Below are 24,222 nucleotides of genomic sequence, written 5' to 3'. Positions count from 1 at the left end.
AAACTCAAAACTGAGAACGTGATCTCAAACAGAAATTTAGGCACATCTACTACATTAATAGATGCAATATCAACGGATATGAGCAATGCTACATGCCTATTAAACCTTTAGGTCAGTAACCTAATTTTTTTCCCTGGTACATCTCCATTTCTAACTTTAATTAAAGAAATAATACTGAGCAGATAAACTATAAAAATCCCTAAATTACACTACATTGTTCCGTAAATATCCATGGACATACAGTAAGCTCTTATCTTATGGAAAATGTAAACAAAATGTAGGACACACATGCAACAATGATAAACAAAATGAACAACGATGGGATTGAATATTGAAACTGAATGCATTTTATTCAATTAAAAATTATATTCATCTTAAAAACAACATTCTTTCATTTAAAAAATATTCCAGTTCAGTGGAGGGGGTGTGCACACAGCTGCCATGCAAAACAATGCAAAACAAAGATGCATACAGAGGAGGGCTCAAGTGTGTATAAGTGAACAGTGCATCTGTCTGTCTGTCTGTCTGTCGAGTCACTGTATGTAGGTCTTGCGCCTGGAACTGAGATTGTTGTTGTCGCCTCCTGGTGACAGTTTGATGTTGGTACAGTCTCTTACTTCCAGTTCCAGCACTCTGAATTCCAGCAGCTCATTCTGATCGTGGGCGTCCTGAACCTCAGCCTGCAGCCGCGACTCCGCCTGCTGCAACGCACATATCTGCACACACACACACACAGACACACACACACCCTCTTTTATAATGGTTTGGCATGTTTTACAAAGCATTATGAATACTCTGAATAATGGATGTCCTGAAGTTATCATAATTTAAAAGAAACTCAGGTAGCATCCCAAGAATCATCCCAAATTAACAATCTCATAATAGCATTGAATCTGCTCAAATTTGAATTCACTTTTATCTACAAAATATGGCCAACTTATATTACTGGTTGTGCTTTTCTGGTTTATCATATAAGAAGGTCATAGATCACCAAAGCGTCAGCACTCACCACAAGGCTGGTTCTCAAAGCTTTTTGGGATCGTATTTATTTTTATTTATTTTGTCTATGACTACTATGCTCTATAGATGGAACAAACTTCCATAAAATTCAAAACTTTTAAATCCACTTTAAAAAACTATTAGGTTTACTTAAACTCTGCTTCTGATTTAGCCTTAAACACTCATAATTGTTTCCTAGGAATTACATCATCAGTTTCGGTTTTGATCTTTTTAATTTTCTATTAAAATAGTTTCTAACTTTTTATTATAGCAATAGCAAAACTGAAAAATATTAAACAATACCAAGCTCTATGGCATTAAGTCTGCAATGATGTAGTATCGTGACATAGTATCGGTTGTCAATAAAGTGATGCATCTGAAGTCAGTACAGGCTAATGCAAACTACCTTCTCGTGAAGTTCCTGGTTGGTCCTGAGCAAGTACTGCTTCTCCTCCACCCACTTTGAATCCTGCCATAACAATCAAACACAACATCAGCAAGAAATGACACAAGTGGGAAAAGATCCCCAATGTTATCCCCGATAACATCTATTGTATTTCCAAATGACACATGCAAATGTACCATAGATACAAATAGACAGGAACAGAGTGGCAGTGGCACATGTTTATTGATCCAGAGAAATGAAGACCTCTCCTGAGCTAACAGCCAAAGGAACTGCATTCACAGTTATCCAGAGTTCAAAGTAACAGGAGAAGAATGAGATCGGAGAGGTGAAAAACAGACGAACAGCAAATCAAATTAACAGCTGGATCAAGCCACAGTGGAGCAGGCAACGTGAAGAGAAGTGATATGAATTCATCAGAATAATTTCAGTGATCCTCGTGATATTCAGTATAGGTAATAATTAAGCCATATGTCAGAAGTTATTTCAATCTACTTAGTTTTGACAAAACAGCCGAGGCTTTTCTACTACACAAAATGCTAAATTTGGTTCCCGAGACCAAGATATTTTATTAGGACTTTTGTACATATTAAATAAACTAAAATCAATGTAAACTGTATTTTCATATCAAAAAAAGGTGAGACACTACTGGATTATGATCTTGTATATCAATCTATGGCTGACAGGAATCAAAAGTGGTTTAAGCCTCCTCTGATGGCTCGACATTGCTGAAAGGCCCAATAATGAACAGAACCAACAAGGAGGGATAGAGGGTGCAGAGGAGCATGCAGACGTGACATCACAGAATTCTGCGGCAGACCTGGTCAGCATAGAAGCCAGCCCAGGAGCAGAGCAGCCAGACAGACATGCAGGAGGGCCAGTGAGAGCAGGACCAGTGAGCTCCTGTCACCATCCCTTTTCTTTGTTACCTGCCCCCTCTCGGCCAGGGCCTTCTCCAGGTCCACCATCTTAGCCTGGCAGCCGCTGAGCTCCATCTGCAGCTGCTCACGTGTCTGTGGAAGGGAAGATGAGCCATCGGGGACCAATTTCAAAAATTGGCTAGACAACACAAGAACCGATTCTAAAAACTTTATGTGGTATTACTGAAAAATATACATTTCAATAATTTACTAGACTTGGAAGTTACAGTATTTTGACTTCTTATGCCCCAAGTATGTATAGTTTTTGTTGTAAAGAAAAATGTTTGAGAACCATTTGGACCATGGCTAAACGGGGAAGAGAGGTAAAAAGTAATAGTACCCTGGCCTCCCTCTCAGCGTCCACAGAGCCCCCCGTCTGCTCTTGGAGAAGGGCGTAGGCCCGCTGGAGAGCCTGGTACTCTCTGGTCAACTGACGGAAGCGAAGCTCGGACTCTTCACGGGAAATAATCTTTATTTAAGAAAAATAGAAATGAAAGACATTAAAAAGAGACCGGGTCAAACACACACACACAAACCTTTACCTAAATAACCCTAAATTATCTTTAATGTTCTGTCCTGTCAGCTATCTCTCATGAATGCAATACATCTTTCAGCTGTATAGAATATAGTTTAAATTATTTATTTCAATGTATGATTTTCTTACCTCTTCCAAATCTTCCTCTGGGGTTGCAGGCGTGCGGTCAGTGAGGTCAGTGTTGTAGGAGGTCAGAGAGGAGGTCTCAGAGTCAATCGACTCCTCATCAAATCCAAAATATGTCTCCACAACATGCCTCTGCAGAGAAGGAGAACCGAAGATATGCACATTGTTGTATAAAACCGTGATTTACATTTTGTTGCCCAAGCTATAGAAAGCCAGACTGCCTGTTTAGAAATCCAACATTCATCCGGATTATATCCCTCCGGATTTAGGTTTAAAAAAAATATTTGTAATTCAATAAAGCTCTTAAATCCACCACATATGTCTGCTTATTTTTTACAGTAATAGTTTATTCACCAACATTCTGTCTAAAACTTGTCCAAACTAGGTACCGGTTTATAAAGGCAAAGTAAGTCTGATCATATCTCTGGGTGTTTGTTTACGTCTTTCTTCTTATTAACTTTTCCAAACCCCACAGAGTCCTTACCATCATGTTTATAAGTCATCTCCTGGCAACCAGAGAAGTAAAGGCAGACTAAGGCACAGAGGCAAATGAAGGACGAGAAGTAGAGGACAAGGAGAATGTACTCCGTCATGTTGCTTCGAGACCAAAAACAACACAATACTATAAAGAATCTTCCCAAAATACGTCGGTCTTATCTTGGACTATACTAGCTGATTTATATAGAGCTGTGCAGGCCGTCCAAAAAGCACAATTGTTGCACTCCAACACAAAATGAAAAAGCAGACAACAAAGGTTCTGGTTACAATCAAAGTACTCCTCCAGAAAAACCAAAAAGGCAGCTTGTGGTTTTTGTCTCCAAACTCATATACCCACTACATTAAAAATTCCAAAAAAAGAGAGACAAATTTCCATGTGCAAGTCCAAGAGCCAAGCCGCTGTGTCCAACCCTGTACCAACCTCGCCAAGGTGACAAACTAGTTCCAGCAGAAGAGGTAGGAGAAAATATATGACAAGTATCTACAAACTCCCCCTCCTAGCAACATCATAGACACTAAAATGTCCCCTGGTGTATTAGCCCAAACATGCACACACCCATATCACAGTCATTTATTTTTCCAACATAGTCACCTCACCTTATTAGGTTTCATAATCCCTTCTCCTCTTTATTCACACACACAAGGAAGCACAGATAAAAAAGACACAAACTGTTGTGCACAAATTAAGCTTGCCATTTTTGCAATAACATGTATTCATGACCACAATAATACTAAATACACAAAATAAAATAAAATAAAACCGAAATGAACAAACATTTCCACTAGCTGTGGTGATTGATTGATGTAGGAGTTGCGTGTGTGCTCAGCGTGATGCTCTCAGCGTTGAGTGAAACTGCCATCATTGTCTCCTGAGCCCAATTAAACACAAACGTATGCACAAAGAGATGCACACACACTCAATTAAAAACAGGTCTTTAGGATCAGTCAACCACAGATAAGGTAGTTGCTTAGTTATGCACCACTGGATTTTAAAACACTCATGGACACTTACTTTAGACAGTTTGAAAGGTTTCCTCCTGTTCTTTTTGCTCATCACCAATCGGTCACGTTCCTTAAGACAAACGCACAGTAGATCAAGATCAAGACTCGGAGAGCTGCAAAGGTTTCACACAACTCAATCAAAACAATAACTGTCATCAAAATATTTCATGCAGCCATGTGAAATTTGGTCTTTTTCTACAGAATTGCAGGTCAAATAAGAATGCAGGAAATTGAAAATCAAACTGTACTGATAATTGAGATTCTAGTGGTAACAGTGGACAGCAAACAATTCAATCAATAGAATCAAGAATGTGGGTTGAAGCACTTAGATGAGTCGGGCTGTGATGGGAAGGTAAAGAAAATCGTGTGGGAGGGGAAAGACGGGTGGAGATGAATACATGAGACATTCTCTGCTGAATCAGAGATTGTGTAGAAAGGTTCTTAAACCAATAATACATTCCACCAAACGCTACAACTGCTCCTTCTGAAAATATAAAGTATTCCCCAAGCCAGAGGCATCCAAAAGGAAGAGAGGAGCAGGAAAAGTGCTTTCACATGGCAAAATGTCTGACAGGAGACAAATTCATATTATCTGACAGCATATATCGTTAAATCGCCCAGCCCTATCCCATTTTAGTACAATCTTTGATTATTTTAGAGAACAAAGTGCGAGATATCAGTCCTCATAAAAGAAACATATACTCCTATGTTAAAAACAGTGACACTAACTTGACACACACTAAAACCAATTAGAATTGATTGATTTCGTCACAAAATTGAATCTGGTTTGAGTAAAATCCTGACCTGCGTGAGCTCATCGATGATGCCACGCTGCTCAGAAACCTGCAGCTTGAGGAACTCCACTTCCTGTTCCTCGTGGGCATGGCTCAGGTCTGTGAGGGAGCTTGGCCGCTTCAGCTGGGACTGAATGGATTGTTGCTGTGAGGGGGGCCGAGAGGAGGCGGCTTTTTCCTTCTGAGGGAGGGAGACAGAGAGAGAGGCCAAATTATGGTCGTGCAGAGAAATGCTTCTCCTCAAATGGCCAGTAGAGGTCCTGCTTCCTTTTTTGATCATAATTTCAGGGACACTCAAAGTACAGTAACACAATCCCACTTCCTTTACAGATTACAACACATCTGCTATCTAAAATATCTGCTATTTTCTAGTAGTATTTGAACTTTGGATGAATCTTTAACTAGAGAGAAGAAGAAAACAACAGAGAGTAGAAGTAGTAAAACATTTACTGGGTGCATCTCACCATCTCAGCGTTGTCTCGGCTCAGGTTCTTCAGTTTCTCCTCCATGCGTTGCAGCGTTTGCAGGAGGTCGTCATTCTTCTTGGACAGCCGCTTGTTCTTCTCAAACATGGGCTTCATCTGGCTCTCGGCTTCTCGCACCCGCTTCAACTGGACAGAGGAAGGAAACAGGGAGGGGAAACAATGTAGTATTAAGTCTTCTAGTGACAGAATTTCCAGTTTGAGCAGGAGGGGCAAGATCGAGGCTGGACAGCTTAGAAAATTAAATGTTTTAAGTACTCGTTAAGTGTATTAGTGTAACTGTGTGTGTGTGTGTGTGTGTGTGTGTGTTTCTCACTAGTTCATTCCTCTCATCCGCCAGCAGTGCATTTCTGTCCTCCAGTTTCCTGATGACCGAGTGGAGCTCTGCAATCTTCAGCTGGAACCTCCTTATGTCACGCTCCTCCACCTCCTGTGGAGCAGGGGGGAGGGGAGAGGAGGAGGAAGATAAAAACTAAAAAAAGGGAGTACATGCAGACAGGCAGGTAATTAATTGAGGTGGATGGGAAAGAGGAAGTGATGGGATAAAGGATGAGATGCCATTTCACTGTGCCACTGTGAACCTGTATGTGCAGCATACACATCCAGCTTCTCATGAATGGATGAGCTGTATCTGCAGGTGTGACTTAATGTACATATATACGATGTTGTACATCTACATATGACATATGATTGAGGTTTTTCCTGGTCACTAGGGGAAAATAAATTATGTACTTAAAGTCTGAAAGTATCCCTAAAAATGTAAATGGCGGGATGAGTCTGCCTGCCATAAAGACCTGCTAAAGAAACAAGAACACATGCAGTATAATTTTATTATTATTTTTTTTTACATTTATTTTGAGTCTAATTAAACTTTCAATCAGGAATTACAACAATTACACTTTTACTCTATGATACCTAAAGTCAAGGTACTGGCAGCTAATGCGAAGAACCAATCTAAAGCCAGTGTTCTTACTTTAATTTCAATGCTATTTTAGATAGCATTATAGTTCAATCATAGTTTTGCCACCTACAATGTAATATTTTGCATCCTTTCATTAAAAAAAATAATAGTTATGAACTCAAAGTCGGAATGTATCCCTGAAAATATATATGCATGTAGAGCATGTGCACTTTTAGAGTGCCCATAATATTAATGCAATTATGCACATGTACAGATGCACGTGTATACCTGGTTGCTGAGCAGGTCTGAATTGTCCCCCAGCCCAGGCACCAGCTCTCTCTTGGGGCTGCCGTGGTTGTGTCTCTCAGCCTCCCGTACCTGACCCAGCTGCTCATCCAGGGCTTCCTTCTGAAGCTGAAGCTTCTGGGTGAAGCCGGCCTGCACCCCCAGCTCCCTCTCCAGGGCACACATCACCCGGTCCTTTGCCTTCAACTCATCCATCTAAAAAAGGGATGGATAAGAACATGATGGTGGGTGGTGGAAAGAGTAAGTGAGTGAGTCTGTCTTCCATTAAATCCAGTTACAGCCCATATTAATCACTGAAACTTTTCACAATAAATAATACATAGTGCAGATATTTCTGAGATCGTGTTACAGTACATCACAAATGTTTATGAAATTCAGCAAAAATTGTGAGTATCTTGTTTACATGAAATACATTGTTATTGTTATTTATGTGCAAACACTTAGGTTTAATGTGATGTGACCTTAAGTCCAACACTGTCTACACCTGTATGGCCGAGAATAGAATAAGAGAGCGACAGTGTTTTAACTTTTAAAATAAAGTGCTTTAGCGGTTATTAATTTATGAAGCTTTGTTCTTGCTCTGCATTCACACAACTTCTTCTGATAATGTTCCCGCTACTACTTCCCTCCGTATTTTGTTCTTTAACACTGGTATTTCCTGCGCTGCCTGCTATCCATCACTGAGCCGGCCATGCTTTACTCTTTTACCACTCTGATTCCAAATATTATTAAGTCTCCCTGTTCAAACATTCCTTTACTAACAATAATGCCTGATGTAGCCCTACTGTATGTAAAAGGGTCAATGAGTACCTGCGGCAGGTATTCAGACTTTTATTTTTGCAGATAAGCACCACATGGTGAGATAGGCTAAGACAGACAGTACAGCAATTAGCCTCTAACCTTCATACAATGTCCGTGAGATAAGCAGGAAAGCAGATGTCAGCGTGTGAGGGACTCTTGGTGATATTCAAATGTGGTTGAGACAGACAAGGACTATAAAAATAACAGCTGCTAGGTTTGTCAAGGTAAGGAATAATAATAGATGGTTTACAGGCCAATAGGGCAATGTAAGATCTGTTTTTAGTTGTTCCACATTTTGTAATTTAATTAAGGTTAGCTTGTTGTGATGGACGAACAGGACACTCTCCAACAGAGGCTCAACAGGGAAGTAATCATATATGGTGTTGAAGTTTAAAGGCCCTAAAACTAAATTTTATCAATCAGCTTCTTACTTACTGAGCATTACTGTAAAGTTAGAAGAGTTTTGGTTATTTCAATTCCGAGATTTCTGTCTGTTTTTTTTGCAACAGGGATTTAACAACATTTTAATTTAAATGTGATGAGAGTTGTGGGAGTTTGTTTGGTTGGCTTTTTTTGCCAGACCACTGGCAATGAAATGTGATCAAGCCACACCCACCAAGTCCTGATGAGGCACATTAGCTCAGTTCTTCAGTGTTAAACACCAAGGGCGGGATTGTTTCTAATTTGGCCGTGAATATTTAAAGTTACTTTAACTGGCACACCAAGGTAAATAAAGGTTAAATAGAATAAATAATTTCTAATTTCTAATAAATTTAAAGGATTTGTTGTGTAACATATTATATCATATTATAGAGTCACAAGCAAGTATATCATCAACAGTGTCTTTAGGCAATCTTTTGAATTATTAGATTTATCTAAAGATTTAGCTAGTGACCATGCCAGTTTAAGATAAGACTTGTATAGTGTCTCTAGTGTGTGTCTTCCCAGCAGCATGTGGTCTCACCAGTCGGCGGATGTCTCTCTCACAGTCCCGTTTGATGCGATTCACCTCATCCTGGTGCTGTTGGTAGGCCGTGCGGAGATCTACTGCTTTGGCTTTATCGGCCTGCAGAGCATTTGCATGCGCCTCCTCAGCTTGCTTCCTGGCTGTCTTATGCTCCTGGATCTAAAAAAAAAAAAAAAAAACACACATATACACAATAATATGAATTCACACAAATCCAAAAACAACAAAGAGAGTGACACTTGTGCATTTATAAACACACATCCTATCTCATTAAACAGTTGGAATGATAGATGCCCTGTTTGTCTGGAAAGACTACAACGAAACAATAGCTTGGCAACGGGCTTTTCCATCCTGCTTCCTGTTTTTCAGCAGCAAATTTTACAAGGTTTACACAGTCTCACTCACACACACACACACACACACACACACACACACACACACACACACACACACACACACACACACACACACACACACACACACACACACACACACACACACACACACACACACACACACACACGTTAAAAAATGTTTTTCTTTATCAAATAACATACAATGCCCTCATAAGATGTCCAATCTGCAACACATATTTTACAATCCTGAGAGGTCTCAGCCTAAATACAACAGAAAAACAAACAAACCACCACAGTTCACAGTCTAAGTGCTTTGAATATGGTACGGTGCATTACTGTCCCCTAAATACGTGCTGCAACCTACCTCCTGCTGTAGCTTTATCCTCTCCCCATCAAAAGCTCTTCTGGCCTCCTCCCGAGCCTCTCCGAGAAGAGCATTTTTTAGCTTGTCAGCGGCTCCATCTCTCAGTGCGTTTACAAGCCCCTGGAGCCTCTGCACCTCAGCATCGCGGATCTTGATGGCCCGGGCCTGTTCGACTTCATGCTGCCGTGCCAGGGTCTCACGGGCAGCTGCTATCTCACGTAGCTTTTCTTCATGGAGTTTGGCGCGCAGGTCAGTTAGTGCCACAGCATGCTTGTGCTGCTCAAGTTCCCGAGCCTGCCGCTGCTCCTGGAGCCGCTCACGGAGCTTACATATCTGGGAGAGCGAAAACATTTTGCCATTAGAGTTGCATAAGAATCCAATCTACCAGACATTGACATACCAATTACAGGCCGCCAGCGTGTTCATCCATTTGCTCCCAGACTGTGTGCACCACTACGATGACTTCATTTGCAAGTTTGTGCTTCAAGACCTGGCAGTCTTAAACAAAACAGATAAACAGCTATATTGAGTGGTGATTTATTACACTGTATTATATTTATTAGGAAGACACTCAAATGGAGAACAGTTATGTTGCCTGGGAAGGCTTAAATAAATATATTTTTCCTTGCATGCACCTACTTATAGCTTAATCTGCTCAGATTAATTTTATCATGATAACTGTCACACCCAGACTGTCAATATTATACTTTATGCACTGCTGTTGACATTCTTACATGTATTGCTCCAGATGCAATCTTGCAGATGTTTTTAATGCATACATTTAAAGCATGGCTTTTCCCTGTAAGAACCGAATCCCAATACGGTTACTGCCCTTCTCCAAGTACAACCATGCAAAGAAGGGGAAGGAGAGCATATTGTGTCAATAACAAGACACAAGGCAAGACAAACTACCTTGACACCTTCTCCAAACTGTGTACAGGGTTAGAAGGGCAGGCCAAACAGGCACTGAATACATATAATGCTGGTAGGCCATGTGTGTACACTGATGACAATGTGTGCATCAATAACACCTTGGTAATGAGACACTGGAAACAACTATTAACATCTAGTGAAAGTCCAACTTGTGGAACTAAGTATAGGTATAATCTCATACTGTGTAATCACCATTATTACAGCTCCTACTAGAAGTAGGTGAATCTCTTTATTTACACTTCATATTCAGCAGCAAGCAAAAAGATTAAAACTTAAACTAGGGTTTTATTTTAGAATCCAATCCTACCTTTTATTGGTACTTGACTATGGTGATGCTTTATACATGCATGCTTTGTCTCAAAGTTTCTGCACTGGACTGTATACCATGGATCTCTGAGGTACATCACTGCTTTAAAGCCCTCACTCACCATTGTGAACTGTATGAACGTGTTGGATGGCCTTCTCTATCAACACGGAGACAACACTGGCATATCTTCATATACAAGGCTATTTTAGGTCTACTTCTATCCTACCTTCTGACCTATATCAGTGTAAATAGTATCGGGACTTACAACCTTCGTTCCCAGGATCTTTTCCTTCTGTCTGTTCCAAAGTTTAGAACTGAGCTGGGGAAAAAGGCGTTTAAGTTTGTTGTTCCCTTCACATGGAACAAGTTACAGAAATCCATTAAACTTAATGAGGTGTCATTAGTTGCTTTTAAGAGGATGTTGATTGACTTGGAGGCAGCCACATCTGGCTGTAGATGTTTTGCCTGATACGTTTAGGAATGTGGTTGACTTTGAGGGATTTGCTGTTTTAGTTGTTTTATGTTTTTAGGGTTTGTGTATTTTGTGTTTGTATGTATGTGTGGCTGTACTGCTCAATTTCTTGGCCAGGACACTCTTGAACAAGAGATCTTTAATCTTGAGTCTCTTCCTGGTTAAATAAGGGTGAATAAAAACATTTAAATAATAATTACTTCTTAATATGTGTGCTTGTATTGAATATTAGCTGCAGTGGAAAATAAGTATTTACAACTTTGTGACCGTGACCCTGCATAAAAAAGTAAATAGTATATAAATAATTAATTGAAATTGGCCACCCTCTCCTTTTTCTGCCTCTATTTTGATGATTAAAAGGGGACTACCTCTCTACGGTCACTGTCATCATTTTTCTAGTAAGGCCTCCACATCTTCCCGCTCACCTTGGCCCGCTCCTGCTGCAGCTCAATTTGGGTGTCCATGAGTTTGCTCCTCAGTTCCTCGTTGGTGGCCGGCACCGAGTCAGTCATTACCTCTGTTTTCTCCGGCTTCCTTCCCTTCTTAAGGGTTGGGGCTGCAAGAGGTGTGGTTGAGGACATCGCTCTCTGGCCGCCCAATCAGGACAGACATAGAGTGCCAGGTGTGGCAAAAAGGAGGAGAGAGTCAGTCGCTGCTCCTCCTCCGTGCGAGGCCCTGCATCATCATCGTATCGTTGTCAAGTCTACATCATTGCTGGAGGTTACTGAGAATTTCTATTTGAGAGAGATAGACGGACAAAAAGAAAAAGGGTGAGTAAGTGACTGGGATACAACAAACTACTCTGCACAATGCACTGGGCCCAAGCCACATGACGCACTACAGCCTGGGGAAAACAGACTATTTTTAGGACTAACATTTACACTCTCCTCTGTCACCCTCTCCTCTCTAACATATACACGTTGGCCATTTATCATCATCCCATTCCAGTCCCTGGGCTGTACTTAAAAGCACCATAGTGCATGAAAATGTGTCTGACCGCCATCTCTCTAACACGTCTCTCTTTCAGTAGACTAATAAATGAATGATTTACTTTGATGATTTGTTTTTCCACGTTCACGAGAAGTCTTCTTGGAAAATTGAATCGAGAAATCTTTGCTTCAATTGTCTCTTTTCTATTGCCTTTTTTTGGTCTTCCCACATTCTAAATAAATAAATGACAAATAGATATTATTTATCAATCAGTGCCAAACAATTGCAAGATTTGTCTCCACCTTTCCTTTTCTAATAGGGCTGCCCCCTCCTAGTGGATTAGTCGACTAATCGGTCATTTCGGTCATTTCTTTAGTCAATTATTCAGCTGTGGTAAACACACAAGATGTAAAGTGGTGCTTTTGCAGGATTCTTTGTGGAGAAACTTAGCTTTACAGATCTGTCGATTAAAACAAATAATCGATTAGTCGACAAAATCGAATAAGAATTTCTTTAATCGTGGACAGCCCTACTTTCTAAACATGCTGGATATACCAGAAAGAGTGGCCACTGGTATTATTTTTGTAGTTATAATTAGATCCAAAATAGACGCTCGACTAACAGATTATTTGAGTAATAGTTTCAGCTTTAACAGGGGCGATTCCAGGATTTTTTAAGTGGGGTGGCACAGGGGGGACCAAGGGGAATTTTATCAGAATACAGCATAGAAAATCTGCTTAGAAACATAGGAAATATTGGATAGGATGGAACAACACAATGTAATTTTGCTAAATAAAACATTGCATTCATTATTAATGTTCCTTCCTGGTTTTTATTTTAAAGTGCTCATATTATGTTTTTTGGCTTTTCCCTTTCCTTTATTGTGTTCCTTTTTTTGTGCATGTTATAAAGTGAAAAAGCCCAAAGTCCACCCCAAAGGGACTTACCATCTCCAACAGAAAACGCTGTTCACAAACTGCTCCAAACAGCTCTATTGTAGTCCAGCCTTTACTTCCGTGACAAACATGCGTCACTTTGTAACACACGTTATAATGCTCGCCTAGCTGCTAGCATGGCACGCCCTCCTACTCTGCAACTGACTAGCTTGTAGTGCTGACCTAGGTACTGCGCATGTGCGACTCCCAACAAAGATGGAACAAAAGTGAGATGCCTCACTCTGTAGCTAAAACAGAGAGCCCAACACACAGGGTGAAAAGAGGAGCTGCAGCAATGTGCAGTACAACAAAAATATGGTGTTTTTTGAAAATTAAAGGTGCAATATGTAATATTGTATGTAATACTGGCAGCTAGCAGTTAAAATAGTTACTGCACTACCAATTCAAAATATTGGAGAGTTGTCTCCCCCGCCCCCTCCTGCCCAGACTCGAAGTTCACGGGGGTTGCCAGGCTAAGACCGCAGCATTCACAACAATGTTGCTAGACACTTTTCTCACATAGCCAGACATTACTCCACAGCACAGCGGAGTAGCTAACGGTAGATGCTGGCTATATTGACAGTCATAAAAGCCCGTGCTCACGCGGAGCTCTGTAACCAACTGACAGACACACTTTTTTGGTTTAAAATTACAGTATGAACCGCTAAAAACACAACAACCTCACTGTCCTCTCCACACGCCAGTCAGGCACACTTCCTCGGCTTAGAATTACAATACGAACCGCTAAAAATACCACTACCTTGCCGACGAAACACACTTCATTGGCTTAGAATTACGGCAACAATCGCTAAACACACTGCAAACTCACAGTCCTCTCTTTCCGATTTACAGCCCCCCTCTCGTGGTTTAAAATAACTCACCGTTGTCGGCTGCAGTCGCTGAAGAGGCTACACGCTGTAAACAGCCATGGGCTGCTTCCCTGGTCCTCCCGGTAACGTTAGCATGGCGGCGTTAGCCAGGACCAGTCGGGATAACTTTACTGGCTATGTCTCTGTTTTTGTGAGTAACCAACTCGGGTACTCTTGCTATATAATTCAATGTGAGTACACAAATGTTGAAATGACAAAAAATGCCGTCCCTAGTAGCTGTGATAAATTAGCATGAAGCTAATGCTTACCTGTTCAGGAGAAAATAAGCCAACTCTGCGTCCTTTTGGGATCTAAGCTGTCTCCATCTTTCAAATACATCTCCAATATTTACCAGGGGGTTGTTACGTCTCTGGTCACGCAACTGTTAGAAACATGCTGTTTTCTTTTTTTTATGTCATGTAGAATCTATCTCCGTTGATCCTGTTTGCTTGTTTGCTGCTTTCATGGCTGTACTACCGTTACAGCTGTAGCGTGCTGGGTTTACATTTTTACAGGTATATCTGGCAACCCGGCCTGCCTGTCAAACTGGGCCGTTGATAACAACACACAGATCAAAACATAAACATAAATTCCGTCACGGAATGTAAATTTCAAAAAGAAAAAATACTGACATTAGCATTGTTGTCAGAAAAGATAGTATTTCAGTTTAACATGTTTCCTTAATATCTGATGAGGCATTGGTGTCATTTTTGGATTTATTACAGTACAAATATTACATATTGGACCTTTAAACCACATAAACCTATTCTGATATAACCTCTAAATACAATTATGAACCTGAAAATGAGCACTTTAAACACATTGTGTGTCCAAATATAATACACATTTTCTATGGGCTCCTAAAGGAAAAATATGGATAGTCACCATGGAAACATCTATTGGTCACGTGACAAGGGCCGGGAGTGCAATACACAATTTATTTCTAACAGCATCAAGTGCTCTACAGTGAGTTCAATATGTTTCTACTTCTAAACTGGCCTCAAAATTTTAACAAAGTGCACAGTTGCCATACAATGTGTATTATAAGTATATATCCATTTAGCCAATGGCAGAACAGGCAGCAAAGTGAAAGTACTTTGATCCAATGGAAATCAAATTTAACAGCACTATAGCCCATTGGATTGGGAGGGCAATCATGTTTTGGGGGGGCGTGTGGAGGGGGTAGTGCCACCACGGCCCCCCCTCTAGACCCGCCCCTGAGCTTTAATGTCAAACTAATAAGGTTATCATTGACATGCATTGGCTAAGCTGGAAAAAAGGGTGACCTCCAAAAACACAAGAAAAACACGGATTTAAATTGATGATTAGTTTAGTAGCAGGTGTATTTATAACATATATAACATTTTGTTATGGGTTTGTTGTTACTATGACACACATACACTGATCTTAAAAGAGGAATCTTCTAATCTCTTCCTGCAATAGATTGTAACCCAGTAACCTTCCAGTCTTTCTGTTGACTATTAAATAAATAATGCAACGATAAGGGAGCTAAAGCATTAAGTCCGCCATCTTTTTTTACACACAAATCACCAAACATTCATACAACACACAGAATGCAGCAATAGTTACCAAGGCAACCATTGCTCTTAAAAACTCTATTCCTCTCATACAGCAAAGGATGACGGGAGGAGTCTCACGGTAGTCACACACACACACACACACACACACACACACACACACACACACACACACACACACACACACACACACACACACACACACACACACACACACACACACACACACACACACACACACACACACACACACACACACACACACACACACACACACACACACACACAGAAGCGGCATTTGAAAGAAAAAAAAAAAAACACACACACGATTTCGTTATCTGGTTCAATCTCTGAGACGAGGTTGACTGAGAGACAGAAATGCATTTAAACTGGAGGGCAAGGAAGCTTTCTTCCACATGGGTTCTTACACAGTACGCACAGTCAAACGTTGGGAACCAGTGGGGATGGGAGAGAAAAAGAATGAGAGACAGGATGGAGGAGGATTAAGCCAATACGAGAGAGGCAGAGAAGAGGAAAGAGCAGGAGCAAAGTGGAAAAGAAAACAGGCAGACCTCTACCAGAGAAACCAACCTCCAACCATCTCCCCGTTCTCCTCTTACATCCCTCAAGTCCACCCCCACTTGCTGGCATGGGGATGTTTCCGAGCTGAAGCAATCAGTGATCTCACTCCCATTCACAGAGAAAGAATGAGAGAGAGAGAGATCATTCGCACACAGAAAGCACTGACATGAGTCTTAAACAGAACAACATTGGGACAGATACAGCTGACATCTATTCACACAAAAGCTCTCAACAAACATATATTTATTTAGTGGAGCTCAATTTGACTTGACTCACAACACACACACAGTACAGGCCAAAAGTTTGGACACACCTTCTCATTCAATGCATTTCCTTTATTTTCATGACTATTTACATTGTAGATTCTCACTGGAGGCATCAAAACTATGAATGAACACATATGGAATTATGTACTTAACAAAAAAGTGTGAAATAACTGAAAACATGTCTTATATTTTAGATTCCTCAAAGTAGCCAGTCTTTGCTTTTTTGATAGCAATGCAAACCCTTGGTGTTCTCTCAATGAGCTTCAGGAGGTAGTCACCTGAAATGGTTTTCACTTCACAGGTGTGCTTTGTCAGGGTTAATTAGTGGATTTTTTTCCCTTATTAATGGGGTTGGGACCATCAGTTGTGTTGTGCAGAAGTCAGGTTGATACACAGCCGACAGCCCTATTGGACAACTGTTAGAATTCATATTATGGCAAGAACCAATCAGCTAAGTAAAGAGAAACGAGTGGCCACCATTACTTTAACAAATGAAGGTCAGTCAGTCCGGAAAATTGCAAAAACTTTGAATGTGTCCCCAAGTGCAGTCGCAAAAACCATCAAGCGCTACAACGAAACTGGCTCACATGAGGACCGCCCCAGGAAAGGAAGACCAGGAGTCACCTCTGCTGCTGAGGATAAGTTCATCCCAGTCACCAGCCTCAGAAATCGTAAGTTAACAGCAGCTCAGATTAGAGACCAGATGAATGCCACACAGAGTTCTAGCAGCAGACACATCTCTAGAACAACTGTTAAGAGGAGACTGCCCGAATCAGGCCTTCATGGTCAAATAGCTGCTAGGAAACCACTGCTAAGGAGAGGCAACAAGCAGAAGAGATTTGTTTGGGCCAAGATACACAAGGAATGGACATTAGACCAGTGGAAATCTGTGCTTTGGTCTGATGAGTCCAAGCATGGCTACCACAGCATCCTGCAGCGACATGCCATCCCATCCGGTTTGCGTTTAGTTGGACCATCATTTATTTTTCAACAGGACAATGACCCCAAACACACCTCCAGGCTGTGTAAAGGCTATTTGACCAAGAAGGAGAGTGATGGAGTGCTGCACCAGATGACCTGGCCTCCACAGTCCCCGGACCTGAACCCAATCGAGATGGTTTGGGGTGAGCTGGACCGCAGAGTGAAGGCAAAAGGGCCAACAAGTGCTAAGCATCTCTGGGAACTCCTTCAAGACTGTTGGAAAACCATTTCAGGTGACTACTTCTTGAAGCTCATCAAGAGAATGTCAAGAGTGTGCAAAGCAGTAATCAGAGCAAAGTGTGGCTCCTTTGAAGAAACTAGAATATAAGACATGTTTTCAGTTATTTCACACTTTTTTGTTAAGTACATAATTCCACATGTGTTCATTCATAGTTTTGATGCCTTCAGTGAGAATCTACAATGGAAATAGTCATGAAAATAAAGGAAACACATTGAATTTATATTTATATATATATATATATATATATATATATATATATATATATCTCTATCTATCTATCTATCTATCTATCTATCTATCTATCTATCTATCTCTCAACCACACACAGTTACCACAAACCCCCACCCGCTAGAGCCACATGTTCCCAAGCTGCCAGGCAGAACCAAACTCTAAGTGTTTATAGGGGAAACTGGAACATTTTATAGGGGCACCAAGAAGCAAACACGCTCCTTTAATGTTCACAGAAGCAAACAAAAGCCAGCACAGGTCATAGACCTTAAATTACCTGATCCACTACAGTTACTTTTTTATTGCACGAGAAAGCCCAAATGTTAAAAACAAAAACCTTTTAACAGATAAAACTGATGGCCATGACCGAGGAGTCATCATTGACCCTGCTATCACCCACATATAGCCGATATAATCCAGTGTTCGTAATTCAAGAAAAAGACTATGACTCGTCAGTTCAATCACAAGTCATATTTTGCAACGGGTAAAAGATGCATTTGATAATACAGCAACAACAAATTTAACAACAAAGGCCTATTTACAGTAAATGCAGTGAATGTAGCGCTGATGCAATCAGCTTAAACAAACAATGGAGCTAAATCACTCGATGGTGACTGCAAGAAAAAAAGTGATTAAGAAATCCTGCAACTGCTAACAATTAAGCTAATTGCTGCTTGAGAATGAGACCCTAAAAAAAGTCTAAAAACAAAATCTGTCTATCAGCATCAATACAGCATAAGAATATTAATTCTAGCATAGCGTAATCAAGGCTTTATGCTGGTACCTAGCTACGATTCGCTGATGTTGAAATCTTAAAACCTTCAAAACGAGGCTGAGAAAAGTGTGACAAACTTAGAGGTAGTTTCATCAGTGCCTCAGGAAATTCCGGTTCTCTCTCTGTGAAATGATGACACTGCCCTGTTTAGGGTTACAACAGTACAGTGGCAGATTGGGGTTCCTATGCTTTGTCTTTTAGTTGGAAGATTTAAATGTAGAACGTGACAATGTTTGTTTTCTTCTCTGCAATAGGAATTTTGCAATAAACATCAGCAGTGAACTGTTCAATATAGTGGACAGTGGTAGTTTGCAAAAAGCAAGTGGTAGGGCAGTACATTCTTAAGTAACCTACTTCAACAGCTGGAGACTGTTTTGATTGTTTGAAACAAGAAGAAAAATGTCCGCTCACCGGTTGGCAAAACATATAGTGGCAGTATTAAAAAAAGAAAAAGTTTTTTCCCACTTTGTCCTATGTTGTTGCATCCGCCAATCATAATTAGTCATTTGCTCCATAAACCATCAGAAAACAGCAAAAAATGACTTTTGTTCACCCATCAGTTCAAACCCCAAAGATAAAAGCAGCAATTCCTCACATGAAAAAGCTGCAACCATCAAATGTTTGGCATCTCTTCTTGAAAAGTAACTCGAATGATAAACAGATTATCAAAATAGTTGCCGATTCATTTCTGTCCGTTCGCCTAATAGATCAAATGACCTTTATCATGGCAGACATGTTGACATGTCATAGTAGGAAAAGCACAGTTGTTTTCAAAACCATCGTTGATGGCTGCATTCCACTCAGGAGCGGCCCTGGTATTGTACATGCTGACTCACTGAAATATCTTACTGGGACACTTGATGGAACTGAGCCATCGTTAAGGTTATCAATTTCAGCTGTGCTTTTCCTACTATGACAAGTCAAAATGTCTCCTGTGAAAAAGGTCCATTGTTTCAGTTCTAGTTGCTTCCTATTAAAATGCAAATTGCTCTCCACAAACTAACTGTTTTTAAGTGACTTTATCACCCCTCAAAAGTCATATTAATTCTTTATTAATGAAGTGATCTATTTACAACAAGTGCGGTAAAAATTATAGGTTTGAAATAAACCTGTCCTTGATGGACATCAAAAAAATTAAGCCATATCAAAATATGTAATAATGCACTATAAATGCTAACTTTGTTCTTTAGCAGAGGTTAAGTAAACTGTGTGTATGTGTGTGTATATATATATATATATATATATATATATATATATATATATATATATATATATATATATATATTTTTTTTTGTAATTATAGGTGTTTTATGGGTTATAAAATGTTGGTAGACAGACGTATTTGCAATGGTCACAACTCAAGCTTATTACACACTAACAGATGGACCTCCTCGAAGCTAGACAGACCACACACACACACACACACACACACACACACACACAATCAAACATTAACTAGACTTCAGTGAGACATGCAGGCCCAATAAATACATAAAAGAGCTGCAACTAGGAGCTAAAACAAAGAGTCATTGCTTCTCTGTCTAGATAAAAAATCTAATAGGGAGGGTGAGGACAGACTGAGATATACTCCTGTTTATATGGCACATTCGTTACAATGCCTCATAGGCTTATATACGGACATAACACACTATATACTCATTGTGGTCGCATCAGGAGAGTGTAGATTGCCAGAACAGGTCTGAACACACTTCAGACATCCCTCCACAGCCATGACACACACACACACACACACACACACACACACACACACACACACACACACACACACACACACACACACACACACACACACACACACACACACACACACACACACACACACACACACACACACACACACACACACACACACACACACACACACACACACACACACACACACACACACACTAGTGATACTCCAAGACACTGTAAAGATCCTACTGAGAGGGTGAGTAACCCAGCCAAGTGCAGCATATGACCTACAAACTACTATGCCAGCAGAATGACTACAAGTTACTGACCTCATTGACTAGTCAACCCAAACAGATAAACAATAATTCTCTCTGTCGCGCTGTGCCTCTGTTGTTAGTTTTATTAGATTTAGTACCAACGAATGTGTGAATTTGGTCACCCTTGTCATGCATTGATGGAGGTGTGTTTTTGGTCTGTGCATGTAGCCTACATCTATGCACGCATGTACTGTATGCTTTAGCATGCCTGGGTGCATCTGTGTAGCAGTGATGGACTCTCTCCCCTCAGAAAGACATGATAGCACATTCAGAGATGTGATTAACCTTGCCTCTCTCTATGAGTACACAGCACATTAATCAGAATTGTCTAGTTACTACTTACCCACTGACTTACACAAACATTAATGCACAGTATTATTCCATCTGTCTCAATCTATGCATTAACAATATAGGGTGAACTATCCTATGCCTTCAAGAGAGGGTTATAAAGAAAGAAGTGAAGCAATGAGAGAGGTATGCACACAGGGATTATACTGATAGAAGCCTGTTACTCAAAGCGTTATGCTCAGGAAAGCAGGAGTATGCAGGCAGAGATAGGATTATGAATGAAGAATAATTGGGATGAATTAAGTTAGGGAGAGGAGTGTGGATAAAGGTAGGGGTGAGGGGAAAAAAGGGGGGGGAACTTATGATGTAAGCAGGATGAATGTCTGTATTCATTGATGTTATACCTAACATAGACTGACAGGTTGAGGTCAGGGTGAAAAACAAACAAAAGAAAAACAAACAAAACATAAATAGACAGTGATCCCATCTTCCTGTCACAATAATAATGATGTTGTTCCAATCTCCACATGAGAGCCATCGCTTACTTAGGATCAGTTAAAACAACACATAGGCCTACAATGAGCACAGCATGCATCATCGTTTTTACAGTATGCCCTGAGCAGGCTGATCAAACAGAAGTGAGTGTGCAACACATGTTGGCTGTCCACTGGGGCAGATTTACGAGCCTCTGGAGCCGCCCGCTGCAGCTGCAGAGCTGTTATGACAGGCAGACCCCGCCGGTAAACACAGCGGAGGGGCAGCAGCCTACATGCATGCCAGGGGACTGTGTGGTAAAAGGGTTATGGTGGAGATGTTGGGGATGGCTTAATGCGAGGTGGCCAGCTCTCTAATGAGCTGTCAAATGGGAGATTATAGGCTAGAATGCTTCCAGGGAGCGCTTTTACACTGCTGACAGCATGCCTGTCCAGCTCGCCAACCACACCCCACGGATAGGCTACATGCATGGGGGGCTGCTGCAGCATCCTCCAGCCACAGAGGTCGGATGTCCTTGCACTCTCAGGCTGTAATGTGTTGGTGTTTCTGTGTAAGGGACTGTTATGTAGCATTTCCACCGTGCTGCACTGGTGTGACCACCTACACTAATGTGGTCCATATTTCACCAGGGGCCGGGGGCCTCCCTTATACCGTGCCGGACCTATGTGCAGGACACGGGAAGAAACATCGGCACTGTAACGGCTAAGTAACGTATCAAGAAGACGAGAACAGTGAAAGCAGTTGAACGTTAATCACTCGTGTCGGGTAACGTTATCATCACGCTGCATACTTCCTCTTTGGCTAGCTGTCAGAGTCGAGCAGAGATGTCACACAGGTTCACGGTACAGACAAAATTCACATCCCTGTCTATCCGTCCCGTTTGCTGTCTTATTATCACAGACTGAGCAAACTTACCTGAAATGGAGGTCCGGTGGTCGCAAGTGGCCTGATATTGAAGAAGCGTCGCTGCCTTATTTGCTTCCCATTCAGGAAGAGAGGCTTGGGTGAGTGACGAGCTGAATTAACTCCCCTCCAGCTCTTCAAAGATGCCGAGCTCGGCTAACTGCAAACAGCGACCGTTTACAACTTCATTCCTCAGATATCACCAACATTTTGAAGTTGTGTTTCCCCCAGTGATATTGGATATTATCTCTAGCTGCAGATTCAGCTTCACGCTTCTCCTTCTCTCGCGCCGCACATTGGCATTTTCATCCACGCCCACACACACACACTTGAGTGCACGCACGACGTCATCCGTCCCTATACATTTCAAACACATGAGTGAAAAAATAGATAAATAATTAAGACCGTCTCGATGCCCGTGTCGACGTGAACATGGGGAGGGGAAAAACGCCGGTCGGGCGTCGCCGGTAGCGTGATAGAAGCGCGACACCTGACTGCGTGTTCAAGAATGACACCGCGCGCGGTTAATGCGTGGACACGCCGCCGGTGAGGGAGAAACGTGCGTCGTCAGGGCGTAAGGGCTACAGACTACAGACCACTCACACAGAAAGATAATTATTTTAAAGACAAATTGCTTTAATGGTCTGTAAGAGCAATTAAATAGTAAGTTATTAACTCAATTAACAAAGGATGGAAAGAAGATTGGGAACCGACGTTTCTGTATGTGAATAATATGTTTATTGAAAAATAAGAAACTCAATATATTTTATTGATTGGTTACTTACAGCAACAAATTATGTCTTTATAAAGCTAAAATATATTTTTAGGTTTTCCTTTTTAGCTATAATGTATTTCTTTGTTCATATTTGTCTTTCATTTAATTGTCGATACAGTATTTTACTTATTTAATATATTTTATTGTAAGAATACTTTTACACTATTATGTGGAATATGCTATCAGCACTCCTTTATGTTGTATTGTGTACTTGTTTTGTACCCGATGTGCTGTGTACACTTTGAACATGAGTTGATGATGATGATTTAGCCTACCAATATATTTTAGGCCAAATAAGAACCACTGTGCCTATTGCCAGCCATCATTGTATAACCATCATCATCATCATCATCATTAATAAAAAACTCACTGTCTATATCGTCTTCTTTTGTGTAATTGTGATTCATTGTAACTAATAAACTTAAATTACAGGTAGCGCGGGCCTTCTAATTCGGTATATTCATCTAGGACAAAATGATTCGTCAAATCATAAAACTGGGTAAAAAAAATCTGACAATATGAAAGTGATGCGAGTGTGACCCAGATTCTGGAGGATGCATTACTTACGCACAGCTGCCTGTCTCTGCCTCTCCACACTGCGCCTGTCCGTTTGCCATTCACAAGCAGCACCACACACACACACACACACACACACACACACACACACACCCTTTCATAGATGCAGCATATGCAGCCCATTGCTGCAGGGCAACGTAGGCCAGGAAGTGGAGGAAGAAGAGCACACAGTCATTGATAAGTTTCAATTGTCTACATCATGTCCTCTCCTGCAGTGGAGACTCACTCATCCAGAATTGGAGTCCCAGTGGGCATTTTTCCAGGTATAGGCTTGTGCTCTTCATATGTATGGAACATTTTTGAGTAAGGTAAAGCAGAGAAGCAAAGGGGGTGGGTTTGGAGTATTAAGCTGCACTCCATTCAGGTTCCTGCTGACGCCAGCAAACAGACATCCAGATGGAGAGATAAAGTGAAAAAACATTGTGTTTGCAGGCAGAGAGAGATGAGGAGAGGGAGGGATGTGTGCCCTGCTTTGTTTTGGTGAAAGATTGATTCAGAGAGTGAATGTGTGTCAGAGAGCGGTAATGAGCGTTTCTATTAATTGTTTTTGCCTGAGGTATCTTTACTGTTCTCCGCAGCATGGCATTTAGTGGGTCTTCTGTATTTGCATCATGCTCTTTCTGAACAGGAGATTTCACAGAAAAAAAGGATGAAGGAAACTT

The 24,222-nt window shown here is 41.0% G+C and overlaps 1 protein-coding gene across 1 annotated transcript; it reads right to left on the bottom strand.

The window, feature by feature from the left end:
- Window positions 1–324: 324 nt before the first annotated feature.
- On the bottom strand, window positions 325–22,776 carry jakmip1 (janus kinase and microtubule interacting protein 1). The gene is made up of 14 exons (XM_028589105.1): window positions 22,222–22,776; window positions 11,592–11,900; window positions 9,455–9,787; window positions 8,732–8,893; window positions 6,949–7,161; window positions 6,076–6,189; window positions 5,742–5,888; window positions 5,288–5,458; window positions 4,494–4,553; window positions 2,987–3,115; window positions 2,663–2,791; window positions 2,332–2,415; window positions 1,406–1,468; window positions 325–716 (listed from the first exon to the last, which is right to left on the bottom strand). Exons 2-14 carry the CDS (start codon window positions 11,745–11,747, stop codon window positions 534–536), a joined length of 1,944 nt encoding a protein of 647 aa, XP_028444906.1. The 5' UTR covers window positions 11,748–11,900; window positions 22,222–22,776; the 3' UTR covers window positions 325–533.
- Window positions 22,777–24,222: the final 1,446 nt, after the last annotated feature.

This window comes from Perca flavescens, chromosome 10 (assembly GCF_004354835.1).
Source record: "Perca flavescens isolate YP-PL-M2 chromosome 10, PFLA_1.0, whole genome shotgun sequence".
In the NCBI taxonomy this organism is placed as follows: domain Eukaryota; kingdom Metazoa; phylum Chordata; class Actinopteri; order Perciformes; family Percidae; genus Perca; species Perca flavescens.
Note: the sequence above shows the minus strand (reverse complement) of the source record. Positions and strands in the feature narration are given on the sequence as shown.

What these genes read in the sequence shown, in the direction of transcription:
- jakmip1 (XM_028589105.1), bottom strand. Translation starts at nt 11,747, where the DNA reads ATGTCCTCAACCACACCTCTTGCAGCCCCAACCCTTAAGAAGGGAAGG. An exon ending in CAGACCTGCTCAGCAACCAG is followed by an intron (nt 6,190 to 6,948) that starts GTATACACGTGC and finishes CCTGCTCCACAG; the next exon opens with GAGGTGGAGGAGCGTGACAT. An exon ending in AACCTTTCAAACTGTCTAAA is followed by an intron (nt 3,116 to 4,493) that starts GTAAGTGTCCAT and finishes CCTTCTCTGCAG; the next exon opens with AGGCATGTTGTGGAGACATA.